Source organism: Camarhynchus parvulus, chromosome 9 (genome assembly GCF_901933205.1).
Source record: "Camarhynchus parvulus chromosome 9, STF_HiC, whole genome shotgun sequence".
Classification (NCBI taxonomy): Eukaryota; Metazoa; Chordata; class Aves; order Passeriformes; family Thraupidae; genus Camarhynchus; species Camarhynchus parvulus.
Genome location: NC_044579.1, coordinates 13271208 through 13292625, shown reverse-complemented (window position 1 = coordinate 13292625; position 21418 = coordinate 13271208). Strand labels below are relative to the sequence as shown.

The window sequence follows — 21418 nt, the reverse complement described above, 5'->3', positions numbered from 1 at the left end:
ATTACTGGTTGACACAAAAAAAAAAAAAACCAACAAAAAAAAACCCCAAAAAAACCCAAATAAAAAAAAAAACCACCAACAACAAAAATTCCAGCATTTCTAGTGATTTGTAAAATGTTCCCCTTAGAAACTCCTGACTGGTGACTATGGAAGCAATTGGGTTTGCCGCCAATATTTTATGCTACTGGTTTGCTTCTTGAAGGGAGATTTTCAGAGGTATAAGCAAGTTCATACACCAAATAATTTGCAACAACGGCAAAAAAATCTGTTTATGTCTTGCATCTATATCATTCCTACAAAGGAAGCTTGTATTAGCAAAAGTTGCTGGAACTGTTTGGGAACACTGATGAGGTGTGGTTGCAGAAATGAATAACCATGTGAAACTGCTGAACTGGGAAAAGCTCCTTCTGCCCAGTCATCATAGAAAATACCTGAGCTTGCCAAAGGAAAAGAATAATTCTATTCCAGGATGGCCTCAGGCAAGTCTGAATGAGAAATTATCAACCACCAGATATTACAAAGAGGAACAAACCTTTTCAGGAAAGCCTTGAGCAGATGGCAGCAAAGATCCTTAACCCTAGCTGGTACAAAGGGAAGTGACTGGAGAGCCTCTAGCACCCAGAGGACCATTGCTCAAACTTCATCTATGGCCTGCCTTCAGTGCAAATAGTGGAAGACCAGATTTTCAGAATAGAACCTACATTCCCAAGTCTAGGGCTGGAAGCCTAATTTCTGGCTGCTACTCATTAAAACAAATTTTGTCACAAAATTAATTTACTAGCAAACGTAACTTCCATTCTTCCAACTCACTGAAACAGATAACATCTTCAACTTCCCATCGGGAATGTCCTTATATTTGTTACTTTCAAATCAGTTTGCTACTATTAATTAAATAACAAATCAGAAAATTACTTCTAAAATTATAAAAAAGCAAAACCCCCAGAACACACCCTCATGTGGTTAGAAACTGGCACCAGCACTTGCAAAACATCAAAGGCTTCTCTAAACTTAGACTTTCATCAGTGATGCTGCAAGCCTTCATCTAATCTTTCATGATTTCCCATGCAGGAACATCAAAAGAGAAAGAAGAGAATAGCACTGTTCCAAAGCAACAGTGCTCTGTGTGAAAAGTATGTGTTTAGCTATAACACATTAAAAATATAAGTGGGAAATTATTATTTACATGAGACATATTTTAATAAATATCATCATTAGCTCCCTGTCTTTTCCTATAAGGAACAAGGATTTTTGCAGTTCAAAATCATGTCCAAAGCTCAAGCGATTTCTGGAAGAAAATGAAAAAGAATTAGAAATGTATAAGCCTTCAAAGCAAGAAGATCAATTTATGTTCGTTTTTACCTACTGAAACACATTCTGCATATTTCATTGTTTCTGTCATCTTGTTATAATCCATCCAAAGAGTTTTCAAAGAACATTAAGTCCTACAAATAAACAAATTATGCATTAGATATGGAAGGCACAAAAATGCAAAAATTACCATCAAAAGTCTTACTTGCAGGCTTTTGTTACATCAAGTATTTATATTAGTCAATCACTTTTCATCACTGCCACTGAGAAACAGTTTTGGAGGGGGGAATCTGAAAATCTCAACTGTCATTTCTATCCTACTAAAAGCAAAATTTCTGAATTGTTGGAATTTTAAAGCAAACACTTTTCAGTGAATAGTTTAGGTAGTATTATAATTTTGGTTTGTAGTCTGTGATGTAAGTATCACAGATGATTTTGAAACCATTTCATTTTAATACAATTATGTTGGCAAAAGAGCTACACAGCAAATATAAATTTTTAATTCTAGAAAACATGCATCTAACTTCATATTTACCCTAGCACTGAGTATTCTCCTTCTCATATAGTTCTTATGGTTATCTTCACAAGAGAATTTTTGTAGGAATTTTCATGCAACCTGAAGGTCTTGCATACAACACTCAACAGAACTGTTGAATTGGTTTGAAATTACCATTAAAAACAACATAATCTTTTTTTTTGGTTCATACACTTGTTCAAACACAATAAGGGGTTTGGGGGAGTTTGGTAGGTTTGAAACGTATGCTGAGATTTGATTCTTCCATACAAAATATTGAACTGCATGTGTAATACTATTTAAACAGTTTAACAAACAAAAATTTAAGAACATTAAAAAAAAAAGCAGACATAAAAATTAAAATGTTTTAGTTATTTTATCTTATAGGTACTAGATTTGGTTTTCCAACACACTCGCATTTTTGAAGTTCTCAGCTGACAGCAAGGGCCCCTCTGGCTCTGGTCTGCACATCTCCATAGGTCTGCCTGTCCACCTTGCACACTTACAATGAGGAAACAAGCACCAATCATGACTGCCTTGATCCTCACGTCGAGATCCACAGGGACCTGGATCCCAAAGTTGGCGGTGTTGGTGAAGACGTTGTTGACAAATCCAGACCAATACTTGGAAATTTTGCCGATCGTTGTCATCTCATCGAGAGCTTTTACCTGCACAAAGGAAAAACAGGAACAGACATAAATGTAAACAAATCAAGCGCACACTGATGACATCTCCACAGAATTAATGACTGTGTCCTGACATGCTGAGTATGCTATAGTTGTCAGGTTCTCCTTTTATTGTTATTGCTGCGATGTTCTATTAGTGTCAAATTTCCCTTTACGAGTGGCACGCAAGAAAGGGTCTCAAGTTTGGAAACATCAGCATCTTTAGAGCGGACAAAAAGTGGGAGAAAGCAATCTTGAAAGTTTATGCCAGTTTTGCCTTTCTTTCACAGAGTTGAGGGGGTTTTTCCTCTCTCTTGTTTTTTATATTTTCCAAGCATTACTGCTGTGGACCACTGTCCTCTCAGGGACAGGCATGTTCTCAATTATGCAGCCATTTGCACGTTTCTTACAGTATACTGAGATTTCAGACAATACCCACTGGAGTCTTCTAATTTAGCTAATGAGTTGATAAATTGATAAACCCGAAAATTCCTTTATGATTCTTAACTAAAGCAAAGCACTTTGTTCATTAGAACATTCTGTTCAGATCTTCTTCAAGTCTCTCCCATTCTCCCTCTCACCTGAGAAATTTATTCAAAGTAGTTAAACTTTTAAATTGTTAACACTTGTACAAAACATACCTCGAAGTCAACATCTTCAAAACAGCCACAGGTTGCACATGGGCCAATTATTTTTAGCACATCTTCTTTACTTTCATTCTGTATGGTGAACTTTGGCAGAAAAGGGTCCCAGTTCTGTACAACATACCCAGCTACTGTACCTGGTGGGGACTGAACTTCTAACTAGCAAACAAAGAAAACAAAAAAATGTTTTAGCTGATTTTATATTAATATATTTTTCCATGATAGTGTATTGCTTATATAATGACAAGATATTTATCTACTGAATACAGTAACATATCATTTTACCAAACATGGAACTGGATATTGCAGAACTGTCTAACAGTGTTGTTAAATACAGTGGACAATATGAAACTCGAAAGCTGCACCAGAAACCAACACCTTACATACAATAGAAGACTTTATAAAAGCTATAAACTGTGAAAAAAAAACTATTGTATTCAGGCAGTATCATACAAGCTTATTTAAAGTAGCTGTACTACCAAAGGACCTTTTCTTTAAAACTGACAAGGATAAGTGCGAAGAAGGTAAGTGGATGAGCTAACCTGTAAACTATTTTCATAGCACAAGAAAGATGTCTGAACAAAGGAGAGTCAAAAAATACAGAGGAGAGACCTGATGCTCTATAGGATCCACATTTTTCATTCCAAGCAGCTTACTTCCATGTTCTGCCATTTCCCAGAGATACATGGCCCTCAAGAGACAGATCTTCAGGGGTTCAGCCTCCTCAGAGATCTGCTTCCAAGTCCCAGACCCAGACCCCAGTGGCCTTCACAGAGTTTCCATCCTCCACCCTCCTGGAGTTCAGTGGGTGATCTCTGCCTGTGTCAGTGCAAGCAATATCTTGGGGTGTCACTGACTGGAGAGACATCACCAGACACCAAAGCTTTGAGTGGGGTGTCAGCAAAGCCAGGCACCATGGAAGGGAGGCGGCACACTGGGAACAGAACTCGTTCATCAAGAGTTGTGTCCACCCAAAGGGGGCTGTGAATCCCTGAACTGCTCCCTGCCACCCTGGAGGAGCTGCCCAGCGAGATGCTGGGACAGAAGGTGTCTGGGGATCCCCTCACCTCCTGCAGGAAGCAGGGGAAGCAGCAGCTGGTGCACCTGAGGGGCCGGATGACGCGGATCACCTCGCGGCCCGCGTTATCCGCAATGCTGATGGTGAAGGCCCGGAGGGGCGAGCACAGCCTGCGGTCAAAGCAGCCGTTCTCTTCCACTGCAAAGTAAACTCTCTGGCCCAAGGGGTTCTTTATCTCGTATTTGCTGGAGGTCTCTGTGCCAAGTATGGCTAATAAAGCAAAACAAGTAGAATGTTAAAATAATCTTTGTTATTACTTTAGTACAAGTTAGTGTGTATATATATGAGCATTTATTCTAGAAGTCTATGACAAAGATTTTTAAAAAAATGTTTTGAAGTAGTAACACAAAGAAAATATACAGGGAAAAAATAATGCCAGGTCTGTATTTTGAAGTAATTAATTCAGACTTTGATTTGCTGTACACTAAAGTATGTATCACAACAGAGAATTCAGATTCTGAGGTTTTGGTTTGGGCATTTTCTGGCTTTATCATCTGTGAAAAGTAACATCCTGAGACTACTCCACCCCAGTGACAAAGCTTTCACCCAGCAGGTTATTTGAGAATCAGGCCAAAACCACTTTGAATGGGAGAAATACATTCTACAGTATTTTACCGGTAGTAAAGTTTTACAGTATTTAATACTTGTTCATTACTTTGAAACTCTGAGAAACTAAATAATTAGAAAATCTTTTGCTTAATTTTATGTTTTCTGACCTTTGTTTCTCTCTTTGCTTTGTTTCCCATATTATGTTACTTATTGTTAGATAAATTTTTCCATGGATTGGAAAGATGGTCAAACTTTATTAACACTGAGAGGGAAGTGTCTGAGGGAGAGAATTTAGGACTGTTGTAGAGACTACTCACCTCTCAGCGGTTTGCTGCAGAACCGGCAAACAATAAAGTGAGCCTTCCCCACCCTATCACTGCATAACAACCTGACACAAGGGCAGCAGCAGGGTTCACAGTGCCTTCAGCGGGCTGGGGGAAAGACTTGGATGTCCCCTGGGGACACTCCTGTACCAGCACTGTTAAAGGGTGACAAGGATTGCACCATACCTTCCAGAAGATCCACTTGCTGATGAATAATTATCTGGTCCAGCTGCTTTAAAAAAAAATAAACAAGATGGTGGGTCTTGGATAGGTCTAGGGCTGCCAGTGGTCACATGTCTATTTTTATTGCTCATTTCCCTGTAATTAAGCTTTCTTTCCTTACAGAGGTGCACAGGTTGGGTGCCTGAAGGATATCTCAAATCCCACTTTGGACTCCTCTCTGAAATTATGGCTGAGGAATGCGACATTAGGTGCTGTGGCCATGTAATTCACTCGAACGTTTGAAGAAAAATAATCTTCTCCGGGGAAATAAAGCAGACAACAGCAACAGAAAGCAGAATCTACTCTTGCTCCTGTTGCTCTCTGTGTCAGAGGGGAAGTTCCTCACCCCAAACCCAAGGTTGGGCACCATGGCAGTGCAGGAGTGAATGAGCCTGGGCTCAAGCTCAAAATGTGCAGTGGCCACATGCCAAAGGACCTTGCTGGAGCAGCCCAGCAGGGCAGTCAGGGGATGCCAATGATGGCACATGCCAGCTTTAATGCTCTGATCTCAGGAACTCGAGCCCTGCACCCTGAATCTGGCAAATGGTCATGCCAGAGTACCAGAATGAGCAAAACAACAATGAAACACGGAGCTGGCTGAAAATGTCTTTTACAAATATCTTTGTAACCACGAGCTGGTTACAAATACAGGAGAAAAACTCCTTGCCATGATAGCTTTGCTGTGCTTATCATCCCTCCAACATTATTCTTTCTTGGAGAACAGTTGTTAGCAGCATAAAACCAGCAAGACTTAATTCCAGTCTACCTTTCAGTTTTATGTGACTTTTTATGCCTGTTTTATGTGACAGTTTTAGGCTTTACCTATCTCTTTTCAGTAATTTTTCTGTAAATTCCTGATGAACAAATGCTTGGCCCAGGGTTTTGCTGTTACTCACAGCTGCAGACACAAAGCACACAGCAGCCTTCTGAGACCAGCATGGCACAGCTCTCCAGAGCCTGGATATTTTAAATTTGATAAATCTTGCCTGGTACATATTCAAACTGTTGCAGACATCTGTCACTTCCAGTCAGCTCCTGCAGCTAGTTCAGGCTGGAAAGAGAAGCTGGTAAAAGGAGGAACTTCTTTATCCCTTTCATTAATCTCAGAAATGTGCATGCCAGTAATTGAAATAATAAAAAATATTTAGACGTAAAAATATTTTCCCAAGAATCTCTGCTGTTTGTTGTTTGGGTCTCATGAGAGAGCTCTTGGAGCTCATGGGAAGGGCTCTGCTGATGGAAAGAGAATAAAAAGTTAAAGATGCTAGAGCTATTTTACTATTTTAATATTTATTTTAACATGGATTTCTTTTTCCCATGTAGACTTTCACAGGGAAAAGAAAATTAATGACTTTGAATTGTTAAAAGCTTTGAGTGATTTTGGTCAATTGGTTTACTGTGCACAACGTATAAACAATGTTGAGACAACACAGCAGTACCACTTGCTATCCTTGTTTTGCCTTTCACTGGTTTCTGCAGGGCAGTTATTCTGATGCATTTTTATTGGATTGAGGGAATTCTGCACTTGCATTTGAAAGCACTCAAAGCCCTTTGGCTTAACAAGGGTCTGGTCCCCTTCAGCTCAGATATGTTAAAATTCCTTATACACAGTTAATTCTCAGTATTCAGTTCTGTGGGCATCAAATTTACATCTGATCAGTCTAACCAAGTCTAAACAAAGAAGCTTTCTACAAAAGTAGTTAAACCTGAGTGGTGGCACAACATGCAGTTGAAATACTCAGAAAATTCTTCTGCAAGGTTTCACCTGTCTATTCCTGCTATGGGAAAAAGTTCATTTGATTTTTGTTATGGTCACTGAACTACTCTTCAAGCTATGGCTGTAATCTGGAAGACAGTGATGAAGTTCAGGTAACTTTTTTCTGTAGGAAGTTATTAGAGTGATAGACTTAGAAAGCTGATCAGAATGATTCCTTCACCTGTACTCACTCTGGGTGTGGAATGTTGCTGGATGGCCTTTACCTACAGGACACACATTTTCCTTTCCTCTCATCCAATCCTTGGGTTGCTATTTAGAATGAGTCTGCAGGGATCTGTCTGAGACTGACTCAATTTGAATCCTTGTATTAGAGTCAAACATGTCATGGTCTTATTGAGAACTACATTCAACTTTCTCAAATCTAGCCAGTTATCTTGCTCAATCCTGCTGGAGTATGTCATTTCTATTTTATTCTGTATTTATTCACAACCACTCTCTATATAATCTGTCTTCTAGTAACGAAATTCTATAAATTAAGTATGTCTCTTTCCTACAGTCTGTTTACTCTCCTAGGCACTCAGTATGGTTCCCTCTCCAACACTGTTGTTTTTAGTCTACAGATAAAACAGATGGAGTCTTGTTTTAAAGGTTCTCTATTCCCCATGCACTTCCAGTAGCACCTCTCTGTGCCTGTTTCCAAGAGTTTGGACCCTCTTTTCCCCAATACACACAGCACCAGAATGAAACACAATCTTCTAGAAATCTTCCCAGTAGCATAAATAATTTCCAAGTTCTGCTAGAAACATCTTCATTCAAGCATTTAATTCTGTGAAAATCTCTTAGTCCATGAGGATAAATCCAAATGCATTACCCTTGCAGCTGTGAATCCCACATGCATTCTGCAGGCAGCCCTCTCCCTGCTGGTGAGACCTCCTTTATCCTATCATCCATCCTATTCTCCATCTATCCTCCATCTATCCTGAAGGAGCCCCTTTCATTAGCCACAGGGCCAGTATGGCTCCAGCATCACACACCAACAGGTTCTGCAGCACATGGGAACTCGAGCTGTGGGACATGCCAGCCAGCAGCACTGCACATACGCTTCCCACTTTTCAGACTGCAGAGAAAACTGAGAATCCTTAGCAAGGGCTGCAGCCCAGGCCAAGAACAGGCATGAATGAGGCCTTCAGTTCCAGCTGTAGCTCTGAGAGTGACCTGCTCTTCTGTTTTAACGTCAGATGCAAAGCTCCTATAAAATGGAGTGATGGTATTTGCTTGCCTACACTGTCTGGGTAAATCTGAGATGTAATTCGTGTTCATACAGGAGCCTGAATATGTAACCTGCCAAGCACTGACTAGCACAATCACTTTTAGACTAAAAAATGCAGCTTCCACGGTCTGTAAGCAAATGCTGGTGTAATTGACAACACACATCATTTTGTGCTCAGGCAATTTGAAATGAAACTCATCACTCCACATGAAAGACTGCTTCTGAAGAGTCTCTCCACTTCATTACTATCTAGGTAACTTAGCTCCAAACATAACATAAATCCAATCTCTGCTTCTATACAAAACTAGCAGAAATGTGTGCCTAAAATACATATCTTGAGTGAAGTAAACATTTCCCAGCATCACCAAAATGCAAACACAGCAGAGGTGTATCAGAATCATGATCTGACTATGCTGGGGGCCTGCTTCTGTCCCTGCCCATGCCAGGCAGGGCATGTGACACCTTACTCAGCGTGTAAGAGTGGAGCAGAGCTGCAGACCATCAATGCTCTGAGCTCCAGCAGCTGAGAGATTTCCCAGAGCAAAAGGGACAGCCACATGTTTAGCAGTAGGATGGAGAAGAGTTAAGCATTCATTTTTCTTCCCCACCTATGATCTACTTCTCTGCCTCCATTTTCAAGCATTTTCCTCTCTCTGGCATTAGCATTATCTTCCTCACACAGAGTTAATGCAAGTTTGTAGCCACTCAGACTTATGCTCACCTAATTTCTATAAAATGAATGGCAGCAATGAAGAAAAAGCTTCTTTCTCCTATGTTCCTTATCTCATAGTAAAATCAAACAACAAAAAAGCCTCTCCATCTCAACCTTCCCTGCCCCCGAGAGGAAAAACCCAAACAACCTCATCCTCCAGGGTATCAAAGCAACATAAAAGGAAAACATAACAATTCTAACAATCAGAAAGACTCAGGACCTGGTTCAGGTACTCCAGACCAGGCGGCAAATTATGAGTGTGTGATGTTTGCTTCCAGAGACTTGCTGGTTCAACGGGCGTATTCTGCTGAGGAGTGTCAGAAGAACCAGGGAGGTAATCCTTAAAGATTAGTTTGGCTTGTCCCTGGGACTCTGCAGAAAAAAAAAGAGAAAAAAACCCAGAAATATCAGGACCAAGGAGCAGCTAGGAGCTTCTTGGATCAAAGCTGGAACAATAACATCATTCTGCAGGTGATTGTATCAGTACTTCAGGTCAGGACCCAAAAGGAATCTCCTGATTGTCCCACACATCGAGCACAGGTTATAAAGCTGCCTTTGGACATGCAAAGGGGAATCACTGCAAAGAGGAATCACTGCAGATGAAGTTAAATCAGGAGATGTGGTCTTGGAGGGCACCCGGTCTGCTCTGACAGCTGGTGAGCACAGAGCCTGTGTGGCAAGGCTGGAGCTGGCCTGGACTCACACTCAGGGTGGCCAGAAGCCCTCAGCACAGGCTCGCAGCCCTGCTCCCTGTGAGCTGCCCTGTGTGCCCTGAGCTGCTGAGGGCTGGCTCCCAGCAAGATGCTTCCCAGCATCCTGAGGGCACCTATAATTTCTCTTAATTAGAGATAACCTTCCCAGGGATCTCAGATTCCCCAAGCTGGATATTACAACTCTGATATCAAAGTCTACACAGCCTCTTATAGTGTATTATTCATTATTATCTTAATGAATGGATCGGATATCATTATGCTGGGTTTTCTGGTTTGCTACCACAGGAAGTCCTTCAGGACACAGTGATGGTGACCTTGGGCAGTGAAGGTAACAAGAGCATTTACTGCCACAGGCACGTGTAAATCCACTCTGCTCCACAGGCACAGGCACCATCTCTACAGCACAGTGACCACCTTAACCACTGGACTGCCAAAAAACTCCTGCTAGTTTTTCCAGGTACATTGTTCCTCAGCCTTCAGCAACACTGGCTCTGCAGGAACCAGGAGCAGCAAACTGAAGCTCTCCCCACCTAAATGGCAAATCCTTGTACTGACCTGAGCCCCTGTGATTTGGCAGGAAAGCAGCCCCCAAACTGATCATTTTTATCTCATCTGTGACAATACTTAGACACAATGGGGTTTGAGGTCCAGAAGGAATTTTGGCTCTAAGTCTGAATCTCTTTTTTGCTATCGTGGATTTAAATGAGATCCTTTAGTATTATTTGAACTTACAGTGAAAGATTCATCGTTCAATCATATTTTGATCTTAATTTGTCTTTGCAGCCACTGCTTTCTTTCAAAGTCTGAGACCACAGGAAGAAGTAACCCCTTTGAATTTGTTGCTGGCTTTTAAAAATGTATAACCAGGTAATAAATATTTTATGTGCTCTTCTGCATCATTTTACCTCACAGGGTTCTGTTACTGCCGTAACTCTTGTTGTTACATGAAATGCCACGAAGTAGCCCAGTGTTAGTGTTATTCTTGAATAATAAAGAGGAAAAAAAGACAACAAATTGCAGTTCTACCTGTCAAATTTTAAGCTATACAAAAAACAAACAGTAAATACATTAAATATTAATGACAATTTGAGCTAGTCTGACACTTTGTCTATTTTCGTGTATGATTCCCATTTCATTACTAGCATGGAGAACCTTAAAAGTTACCATATGATACAGTGAGTAGTCTGTACAAACATAATCTGTAGAGTTGCATATTCCTGAAAGAGGTGAATTGTCAGTTTCTTCATACTAAACACCATATTCCACACCATTGCTATTTAACCATTTCTCCTAACTGATATACAGGAAAAATATGCAGAACCACATTTCTCTTACATGGCTAAAGCTAAACAAATTTTAAAACAAAAAAACTCTATATTGCAAGAGTAAAACAATACTGCAAAACCTGCTTGCTCCTGTGTACCTTTCAGTGCTCTAATGCAGAATGTCTTGAGTGTTTTGAGGGCAAGAAAGAGGGATAAACATTTGGCAAACATAGTGAGACATTGCTGAAACTCCCTGGGCCAACACGTGCCTCTGCACATGCCTACAGAATGACCTCCATGGAGTTGCACTCAAGAGAAAAAGAGATTTGTATCCTTCTGCTTAGATGAAGCATTTGAAAACCTGGAGAAAATGAATTGTGAAGGCTGCTTAGATCAAATGCTGCACGTTTGCCTATTGCTCTGAGTAATCAATGGCTGCTGCTGAAGTCAGTACGTGACAGACACACCCAGAGAGGAGTAATCTGATTAAATTCAGTTATTCTTCAGTTATTATTCTTCATATGGGGTGTTATCAGCTCTCTGGCCAGTTTTGAATGTGAAAAGCATTTGCTGATGTGGTATTTTCAAAGTGAAATAGGGAAGAAGTTTGCAAAAATAGTGGCGCCCTTGGCTCAGTACCCACTCTTGCCAGGCATTCTGTACCAACAGATTTAAACACCAAGATACCAAGGCTAAATTTTCTGTCTGAATGCAGAGGCTAACATTTCACAATATATTTTGTTCAAATAACATCATACTATAGATTTTAGTCTCCTTAGGAACCTCTTGGATGCTGGATGCTGAAAAATTAAAGGAAGACAAAACAACTGTGCTTTGACTGATGTGGTTTTATCCTGAAACCCTCATTTCATCAGACTGCTGATTGCTGGAAAGGCACAAGCCTGTAGTTTTCTGTAAACACGGTCTAAAAATACAGACTACAGATGCACTTACCTTGAGAGGCCATGAAGCTTCCTGAGTTACCTCTTCAAAGGAAGCCGGGTTAAAAGAAAAGGCTTTTCTTGCTGCAGCAAATAAAACAAGGCTCACAGCAGGCACAGGACTTCAGAGGGTGTCTGTGTCCCGGCTATCGCTGGCGGAGCGCGGCGGGAGCGGCACCGAGCGCTGCGTGGGGGGAGCGCCCCGACCCTGCGCCCGTCCGTGCTGGGGAGAGAGGGAAACGAGTGCAGCCAGCGCTCAGAGACAAAGCTGCACTGTGCCCACTGCCTAAACGAACATATTAGACCTGCTTTATAACGTCTGTGGTTATTCTGGGAATATAAAGATTCCCTATGGTTTTAGCTCAGTGTTTGTGTCTCCACTTCTTCAGGTTATCCAGTAAAGACAGAGGAGCCAATGAAGTTGTGGACAGCTCATCCCTAGAAGTGTTTAAAGCCAGGCTGAATGGAGCTCTGAGCCCCCTGGTCTAGGGAAAGTTGTGCCTGTCCAAGTCAGGGCGTTTGGAACTAGATCCCTTCCAACCCAGGTCACTCTATGATTCCATGATTTCCCTGCAGCTGACCCCACAGCATCTTCCATGCACAGAGCAGGAAAAGCCGTCTTGGATTTCTCACTGTATTCCATCCATGTAACATTAGCCAGAGGATGTCCTCCAAGGGATGCCATGCCTACACAGAGTCCCAGAAAATCATCCTGTACATTCCCATACCACCATGCCCCCCAATATATCCACACAGGGCTCTGCTGATCTCTGTGAGATGTTTAAACTGGATTTGGAGAACTGAAAGAGTCTGGCACTGTTTGTGCTAGACAAGCACTGTCCAAAATTGTGACATATATAATTACCCCCACTGCACTGGGAGGAAAAGATGAGGAGAAGAAGGGAGGGTAATGTTGACTTACCAGCTCATATTCCAGCCTTGAGTGCCCAAGCTGCTGTGGAAATCATCAGCAGATGTGAGCTGCAGGCAGCTGTGATGCACGGCTGCAAGAATGGCAGAGCCTATGCACAGAGCCCAGCAGAGCACAGGGAGGTGCTGGGGACCATTTCCTGTCCTCTTTGCCACTGCAAGTTGCACTGGTTTGAATCTGTCTGAAGTATGGTTGAGAAGATTAAATTCCACAGTTTACAGCTCAGGAAGATGCTGATGAGGATTCTCTGAAGGAAGAATACAGAAAACCCATCCCAAAAAAAGCCCAAATTATACAGAAGCTGATTTTTATAGACTAAAGTAGCAAATGCAAGAGCCTCAGATCTACTTATGGATTTGGCTACATGAAATTTCCCAGGAGTTTTTCATTTCCTGCTTGAGAACTCCCTGGGTGCAGTGGCAAGCACAGTCCAGCCCAGGAGCCAGATGTGACAGAGACAAAGATTTTGGTGACTGAAAAATGGGCACTGAACAAATCCTTCTGGATTAGGAGGAAGTTTGACATAACTGGAAATAAAAATTAAGAATGACCAGAAGTTTTTGCTTCCTTTCTCCCTGTCAATGATGGGCTTCATTGGAGCAGAGGCTCTAACCCAGAGAACAGACACAAAGCCTAAAAAACCAAGAAAAAGTACAGAGAAAGCTCTGGATAAATATAGTAAACCTATCTTTTAAAACAATAGCTGAGAATTCAAATGAGATGGCATTCAATTATCTCTAAAAAATTAATAAAGATTTATTTTACCTCCCAGAAAATTACAGGGCAAAAAAAGTCCCAGTAACTCTGTCACTGCATAAAACAATCATAATACATTAAGAAAAGTGCCTCAAACAGAAAAAACACATTTAAAAAAATATATGCTGAAAGAAGAAGTTTAAAAAGCATTTTTTGAGAAGTCCAAGTGATTCATTTGCTGACCCAGGCTCTGCCCAAGAGCTGCCCTGGCAGCACAGGCAGCCTCCCCTCCCTGCAGGAGCCAGGTTTCATTTTCCTGCTGCTCATGAAATAAACATTTTCCTGAAATAGTTCTGCCCCAAAGAACTAATTTTTATGACATTATTTGCAAAATTACAGTAAATAGGTAACAGAAAGAAATACAACTTGGCTTTAAGTACATTTTGTGGGTTTTTTTCTTTTTTTTTCACAAATTTTCACAAATTTTACAAAGTCCCCTTTTATCCCATTCCTGTTGTTTTATTCCAAAGGAATAATTTCATATATCAGTAGATTTCTGAAGGATTTGCAAACAATAGTCTTGCACCAGCATAAGCCCTTACAAGTAAAACCACATATTTAAAAATTTAATCTGAATTTTTGGTGTTTTCTTTCTTTTAAATAAATACTCATATATTGATCCAAATAGGTTGCTGCCATGATTAGAAGTATTCTCACTAAGACATCAGGTACATAAGACTTTACCATATTTATTCAGACACAAAGACAGCCATTCTCTGGCGCCCTTTAGATATGCACAGGTGGAACTCAAGAAATGAGGATAAACATTTAAAGAACTGTGTACTGCTACTTCTCACCATATTTTAGGGCCTTCAGGAAGCAGAGCAGCAGCACCCAAAGGAGAATTTCACCAAGACACTGAACTGGCTGCCTCTGCCTCTTGAAGAAGGCCCAGGAGAGCCAAATCACTGCCTGCATTGGCTCCACCAGTCAGAGTCTCAGCAGTGAAACAGAGTACACTGCCTTCCTCTGTGTGAATGCGCTGCGCATCTGAAACACATTCACAGCTACTAAAAAAAATAAAGAAGAAGAAATTGAGTCATACATTCCTGCTACCTCTAAAACATTCTTGTTCCATCCCATACTGTAAAGCTGATAAAAATTGATGGGCAAAATCCTTAGAAGGCACAAGTTAGCATGGATCCATCAAAATCAATGAGCCTATCTAGATCACGGCAAGCAGTGCTTGGCTGGAGGAGTTTACACATCTAAGACCTTCCTTTTTTCCTCAAAGAAAAATTGCATCTTTTCTGTAACTACCAGTTCCACGAAGGCCCAGAGATCCATCCCTGCTGAGCTGAGGTACAAGCACCACTGCAGTTAATGGTTATTACATAAATTACTGCAGCCTGCAGGAACCACATCCATGGACTGAGACATCCTTGTCCTCAGCACAGAAGCAGAACACAGATTTTCCTCCAGAAAGCATGTAGTAACAGCCAACCAGGGGGATCAAGAGAGCAAAATGTCGCATGGCTCAGCACAGGTGCCATTTCTCTGGAGCCTGATCACTCTTCCATTTTCTACAGGCACCACAGGAGGAGCATGGCAATGGTTTCACAAAAACACCTTCACAAGAGAAAACCAGGAGACAGTAACAAATTTCAGAGTATTAGGAAAAGCTGTTTGATTTCTTGTCCTGCTCCCTGCTGTTCAGAAAACTGCTCTGTGAACCTGGTGTGAGGTGTTTGTCCCTGTACTCAGCAGGAGAAGATGGCACTCCCCTTTCCCCTCTGTACCACTACAGACTCCTCCAGGCAAGAAGGAGAAGAAGAAATTTCCTCTCAATCTCCATAAGTTCAGGCAAGAGAGCTCAGCCCCTGCCCACCTGCCCTTCCTGAGCCCCAGGGATGCCCTGTGCTGTGCAGAACAGGCTGAGAGCAGCACACAGCACCAGCACAGGATGAGAGCAGCACACAGCACCAGGACAGGCTGAGAGCAGCACACAGCACCAGCACAGGCTGGGAGCAGCACACGGGCACCAGGACAGGCTGGGAGCAGCACACAGCACCAGGACAGGATGAGAGCAGCACACAGCACCAGGACAGGATGAGAGCAGCATACGGGCACCAGCACAGGCTGGGAGCAGCACACAGCACCAGGACAGGCTGAGAGCAGCACACAGCACCAGGACAGGATGAGAGCAGCACACAGCACCAGCACAGGCTGAGAGCAGCACACAGCACCAGGACAGGATGGGAGCAGCACACAGCACCAGGACAGGATGAGAGCAGCACACAGCACCAGCACAGGATGAGAGCAGCACACGGGCACCAGCACAGGCTGGGAGCAGCACACGGGCACCAGCACAGGATGGGAGCAGCACACGGGCACCAGCACAGGCTGGGAGCAGCACACGGGCACCAGCACAGGATGGGAGCAGCACACAGCACCAGGACAGGCTGAGAGCAGCACACAGCACCAGCACAGGCTGGGAGCAGCACACAGCACCAGGACAGGATGAGAGCAGCACACAGCACCAGCACAGGCTGGGAGCAGCACACGGGCACCAGGACAGGCTGAGAGCAGCACACAGCACCAGGACAGGCTGGGAGCAGTACACGGGCACCAGGACAGGCTGAGAGCAGCACACAGCACCAGCACAGGCTGGGAGCAGCACACGGGCACCAGGACATGCACCTGAGCAGCACATGGGCACCAGGACAGGCTGGGAGCAGCACACGGGCACCAGCACAGGCTGGGAGCAGTACACGGGCACCAGGACAGGCTGAGAGCAGCACACAGCACCAGGACAGGATGAGAGCAGCACACAGCACCAGGACCGGCTGGGAGCAGCACACAGCACCAGGACAGGCTGGGAGCAGCACACGGGCACCAGCACAGGCTGGGAGCAGCACACAGCACCAGGACAGGCTGGGAGCAGCACACAGCACCAGCACAGGCTGAGAGCAGCACACAGCACCAGGACAGGCTGAGAGCAGCACACAGCACCAGCACAGGCTGAGAGCAGCACACAGCACCAGGACAGGCTGGGAGCAGCACACGGGCACCAGCACAGGCTGAGAGCAGCACACGGGGCACGGCAGCACAGCACGACAGGCTGAGAGCAGCACACAGCACCAGCACAGGCTGAGAGCAGCACACGGACAGGCTGAGCAGCACAAGCCCAGGACAGCGCAGCACACAGCACCAGGACAGGCTGGGAGCAGCACACAGCACCAGCACAGGCTGAGAGCAGCACACAGCACCAGCACAGGCTGAGAGCAGCACACAGCACCAGGACAGGCTGGGAGCAGCACACGGGCACCAGCACAGGATGAGAGCAGCACACGGGCACCAGGACAGGCTGGGAGCAGCACACAGCACCAGGACAGGATGGGAGCAGCACACAGCACCAGCACAGGCTGGGAGCAGCACACAGCACCAGGACAGGATGAGAGCAGCACACAGCACCAGGACACGCACCTGAGCATCACGAGGCAGAGCCTGAGCTTCCCTGCTGCCTAAGAGGGGTCATCACCAATCACTGTTCACATTCTAGATTTCCCTTCCTCAAATATCCACTGTGACCAGCATTAAAATGCATTGTTATTGCCATTTTTTAAAATAGGAGATATTATAGCTCTCTTTCTTCCCTTTCTTGCCTTCCCTTTAGCACAGGGAGAAATGCTGAGAGCAATCATAACTATCAGACTGTGACCCTGTGCAATTACAAGCCCCAAGTTAGATTATTTCACCAAGTATTGCTTTCTGCACTGGAGAGAAGAAAAAAAACCCAAACAATTTCTAAAATCAGCCAGCACTTAGTAGGGTTCTCACCTTGAACTTTGGTTTGTGAGGCGTCTTGCTCGAGCGGGTGCCTCCAGGAGCTCCTCCCCTGCAAGGACGTCCGCGCAGCGCTGGAATTCCGCAGGCAGCGCCCGGGGCCGCTGCGGAGCCGCCGCCTGGGTAGCACTGCCAGGAGCTGCTACACGAGGGGCCTGTCGGGCACCAACTAACAGCAAAACTAACAGCAATCTGTAAAATAACAGCTCTCCAGCAACCTGATCTTTATTTTGCATTCAACTCCGCTGGGAGAAATGGGATCAAAATAGCAATCTCAGAGTGATTGTGGAAGGGAAGAAACCTTATGGGTGTTTGTGGTTAGAGATGGCACATGGTACTGAATACACATGAGAGATTTTAATGCTACCCCAGCAAGTATTGATGTGGATCAGAAACTAAATACAGCTGTCAGCAAAATGCAACAATCCACTGGAAATTCATAAAGCAGCTTCCATACCAAATCCTGACACAGGAAAAAAGAAGGCTTTGGCATGGGGTTTGTCTCTTTGGGGGGGGTTGTAGGGAAACAGGGGTGTTTGGTTTTTGTCAGGGTATTTTTTTTTTGGAAGAATATTTCTGTTGCACCGAGTTTTAAAGTTTTTTTAATAGTCACTGAAATCTTGTTCTTATGAAAATACAGCCCTTGAGGGGCTGTAGGCACTGCCAAAGCTCATGCAAGTCTTGGTTTCCTATCAGTTCTGAAACAGCTGCACGAAGTCCAAAAAACTGAATTCATCCCCAGACCCAAGTGCTTCAATTTTAATCACATTAAGCAGGTTTTAGAATTAAAAAAGTAGAGGAAGTGTGGCCATCAAGATTTATGTAAGCAGAAAGTTATTTAAGCAAAAAATAAGGCCAGGAAGGAGCAGCATAAAAGACCTGACTATGTCTTGCACCAAAACCTGTACCAAAACTGACCACTGGTCACAAAGAAATTTCCAAACTGGTCTCTCACTTCTGAGTGATTTTCTTCTAAATAGTGAACACATCTATCCTGAAGTTCTATTTTGCTCCAGATAAATATCCTTTAATATTAATTGGGTTGAGTGTGAGAAAGAATAACTTTCTCTGTGGGAGGAGCACATTGGAGGTCCACTGTTTACTTGATTTGACTGTACACCGGAAACAAACATATTTTAGGATACTTTTCTGCTTACTTTAGTATACTGCCATTAATTTGAGAAACTGAAATTAATTCCCCTGTTATTATTTTTACTTTTGCCTGAAACCAGCTGCCACATTCAACTGAAATTCACAAAACATCTCAAACTCTGTCAGCTGACTAAACACAAGCAGAACAGTAACAGAACTGCATCCTGCCTGTCCTTAATGCGGGATTGCCTCTGAACACTTTACAGGCTGAAAGCAAACAGCAGACATTCTTCCTGGGAAGTCAGAAGCTTTCACAGGACTAACCATGCTCAGCAGTCCCTAACAATTAGATTTAGTGCTTGTCTCTAATTAAATTTTACACTTTTAAGCCTATGATAAAATGGGATAAAGTGCTCTGTATACACGGGTATATTAGTAAGATTATTTCTGTCATCTAGTACATTGAATGACAGAAGTCTTGGATACAAATTGCAATTAACACTCTTGTCAATGATGGAGAACTTTTTTGCTGGCCTTGAAAATTCATCAAGCAAAATTAGAAGACTGGTGCTTTGCTGTAGAAGAAAAACTAGTTCTCTCACAATTACCCCTCCTTTTCCCTCTCTTCTCTGAAACAGCTAAATTGGAAGCAAGAGTAGTGAAATGCCAGAGTATCAGAAAACACTGAGAATATGTCAGGTGCTTTCCCTTCAGTAAAAAATGTAAAAAACTTTGAAATTGAGGTTGGTACCCACCAACAGTTGGTCAGCAGTGTGAGCTCCTGCCTAGGCAGGTCCAGCTGAGGTCTGGTCAGCCCCAGAGCTGCACCAAGAGCACAGCAGAGCAGCAGCCAACCTGCGCCAAGAGGAGACCCCCAGGACCCCCCGTGCTCAGGAGCTCTGGGCTTTGCCTCTCAGGTGGCTCTGCAGCCAAACCCCACTGGCAGCTTGTGGTGGGCTCCTGGAGCACAGTCTGGTGCCGCCAGCAGGGATCAGTCTGCACAGCCCAGGACTGAGCCAAAACTCCCAAGCACAGCAGGTGAGGGTGACCAGGACTCCCCTAAAACACTCTGTGAACTGAATCACCAGCATGCACACACCCAGCCCAGCACAGGATCTGCTGCCACATCCCACCGTGCCTCCAGCAAACACTTTCCATTCAAGGCGCAGTGCAGATTTTTAGCAGCCATTCCAATGGCTCATTTTGCTAGTTCCATCCCTGGAAAACATAAGCCAACATTGCCAGGTGACTCTAGCAGGCTGCTGGGGTGACTGCTCACAGCTCACACAGAGCAGCTCAACAGTTCTGTGCTCACTGAGAGCACAGGAGGGGATCAGTCCTGACACTCACGTGCAGGCCACATTCTAAGATTTTTGGAAATCCAAGCTATTCCAAGATTATTCATTGATCTTCTCCACATTTTCAGAAAACCACCATTCAATATTCTGATTCTAAATTCAAACTAAATAAAACATTTTTTTTACTTTTTGAGGGAAGGAAGACAAGAGAAATAGATAAGACATAAGATTTAATGGCATAATGGTAACTCTATTAGGACAGCAAAATTAATTTCAGTTTCCCTGAGGTATCTTATTTTAATTAACAAATCCATGATCCTGCTCTATTAATTAGCATACTGAAAGAATAATAAGTTTTAGATGAGCTTAGTTCTGATAAAGCTTTTCATCCCCTAAAAAATAACAAAAGGAACTAAGAACCTGAATCCAATTTGTTTTCTTCATTTAGTATCAATGTTTTGCAATTCTACCCAAGAGTACAGCATAACTATGAGTGTTTTCTTTTAATCTGAAAATGTTTTGGTTTTGCATTTACTGCATTTAAGACATTCTATCTACTGAAGGGGTGGTAGTGGCCCACTAAGTAATCCTTGCAGGATTCAGGTAATTTTATTTTTCATATTATTTCCTATTGATAACCAATAGGGGAAACACGTGGAATTTATTACAATCCTTATCTACTGTGGATTTTCCAGAAAAATCATACAATAACAGTTATCCATTAGCATCCCAACTGGGTCAAATAAAATCCTAGGAACTTACCTGGGACACCAAGCTACACAGTAAGAGTTTTGTGCCTCAGTTTGCCAGGACCATTCAGTGGGCACTAAGCAGCCACTTTACTACTGGTCCCATCACCCATTTTTATAGACATGTTCATGCATTAGTCTGCTTAAAGCAGATCTGGAAACCTGATTCTTTTTTCCCATGTTTTATATTGCTCTCTTCCTGTATCACAGGTCAATTACTGGCAAAATTAAAAAAAAAAACAACCCGAACCACAACAAGTTTTTCCATTTGCTCTTGATCCCAAAAGCAACAAATTTGTACTTTGGTTCCTGCAAATCACTTTGCAGATTGCCTGTTACCCAAATTAAAAGAGAAGAGGCAAATGTTAGCAAATCACCAGTGTGATTAGGTAAGCAAAGAAACCTAAGGAGAAAACTTGTGCATACATGAAAATGTAGAGATGCTCAGAACTTCAGAACTGCTTGTCCTGCAAAGACAGGCTGCTTCTTTGACCCAGCACCATCTGTAAAACAAATGAGAGCAAAGTGAACACCGGGAGGTTGTGCGTGCACAATTTTTCTAATGAGTATGTCTTGACAGCATTTTGCTTTCAAACTCCCAGGTTGAATCTTTTCAATGCTTTACAGAAGTACAGAAGCCAAAACAGTTACAGTGTAACAGAAAGACAATTACCAAGAATAGAGTTTGTAGAAATGGGTGAACAAATTGAAGGTATGTGCTGTAATGGAAAAGCCGCGTGACCTTCCCTGGCACGGGTGCCAGCCCATGGCTGCACAGTTCCCCTCTCCTCCAGCACTCACACAGAGGGAATGGCAGGAGCTGCTCTATTCCCGTAACAAGATGCTCTGGTAGAAGTTGGTCCTGCTGTCTCCCCATCTCAGCTC

At 43.2% G+C, this 21418-nt stretch overlaps 1 protein-coding gene across 1 annotated transcript; it reads right to left on the bottom strand.

Annotated features, from left to right (window-relative positions):
• Window positions 1-1166: 1166 nt before the first annotated feature.
• LOC115906886 (phospholipid scramblase family member 5-like) lies at window positions 1167-17445 on the bottom strand. Its single transcript, XM_030954419.1, has 11 exons — window positions 17389-17445; window positions 14406-14618; window positions 12844-13099; window positions 11935-12144; window positions 9223-9374; window positions 5268-5310; window positions 4199-4419; window positions 3129-3290; window positions 2329-2490; window positions 1364-1442; window positions 1167-1285 (listed from the first exon to the last, which is right to left on the bottom strand). The coding sequence occupies exons 4-10, from the start codon at window positions 11945-11947 to the stop codon at window positions 1404-1406; spliced, it is 792 nt and encodes a 263-aa protein (XP_030810279.1). The 5' UTR covers window positions 11948-12144; window positions 12844-13099; window positions 14406-14618; window positions 17389-17445; the 3' UTR covers window positions 1167-1285; window positions 1364-1403.
• Between the last annotated feature and the right edge of the window lie 3973 nt (window positions 17446-21418).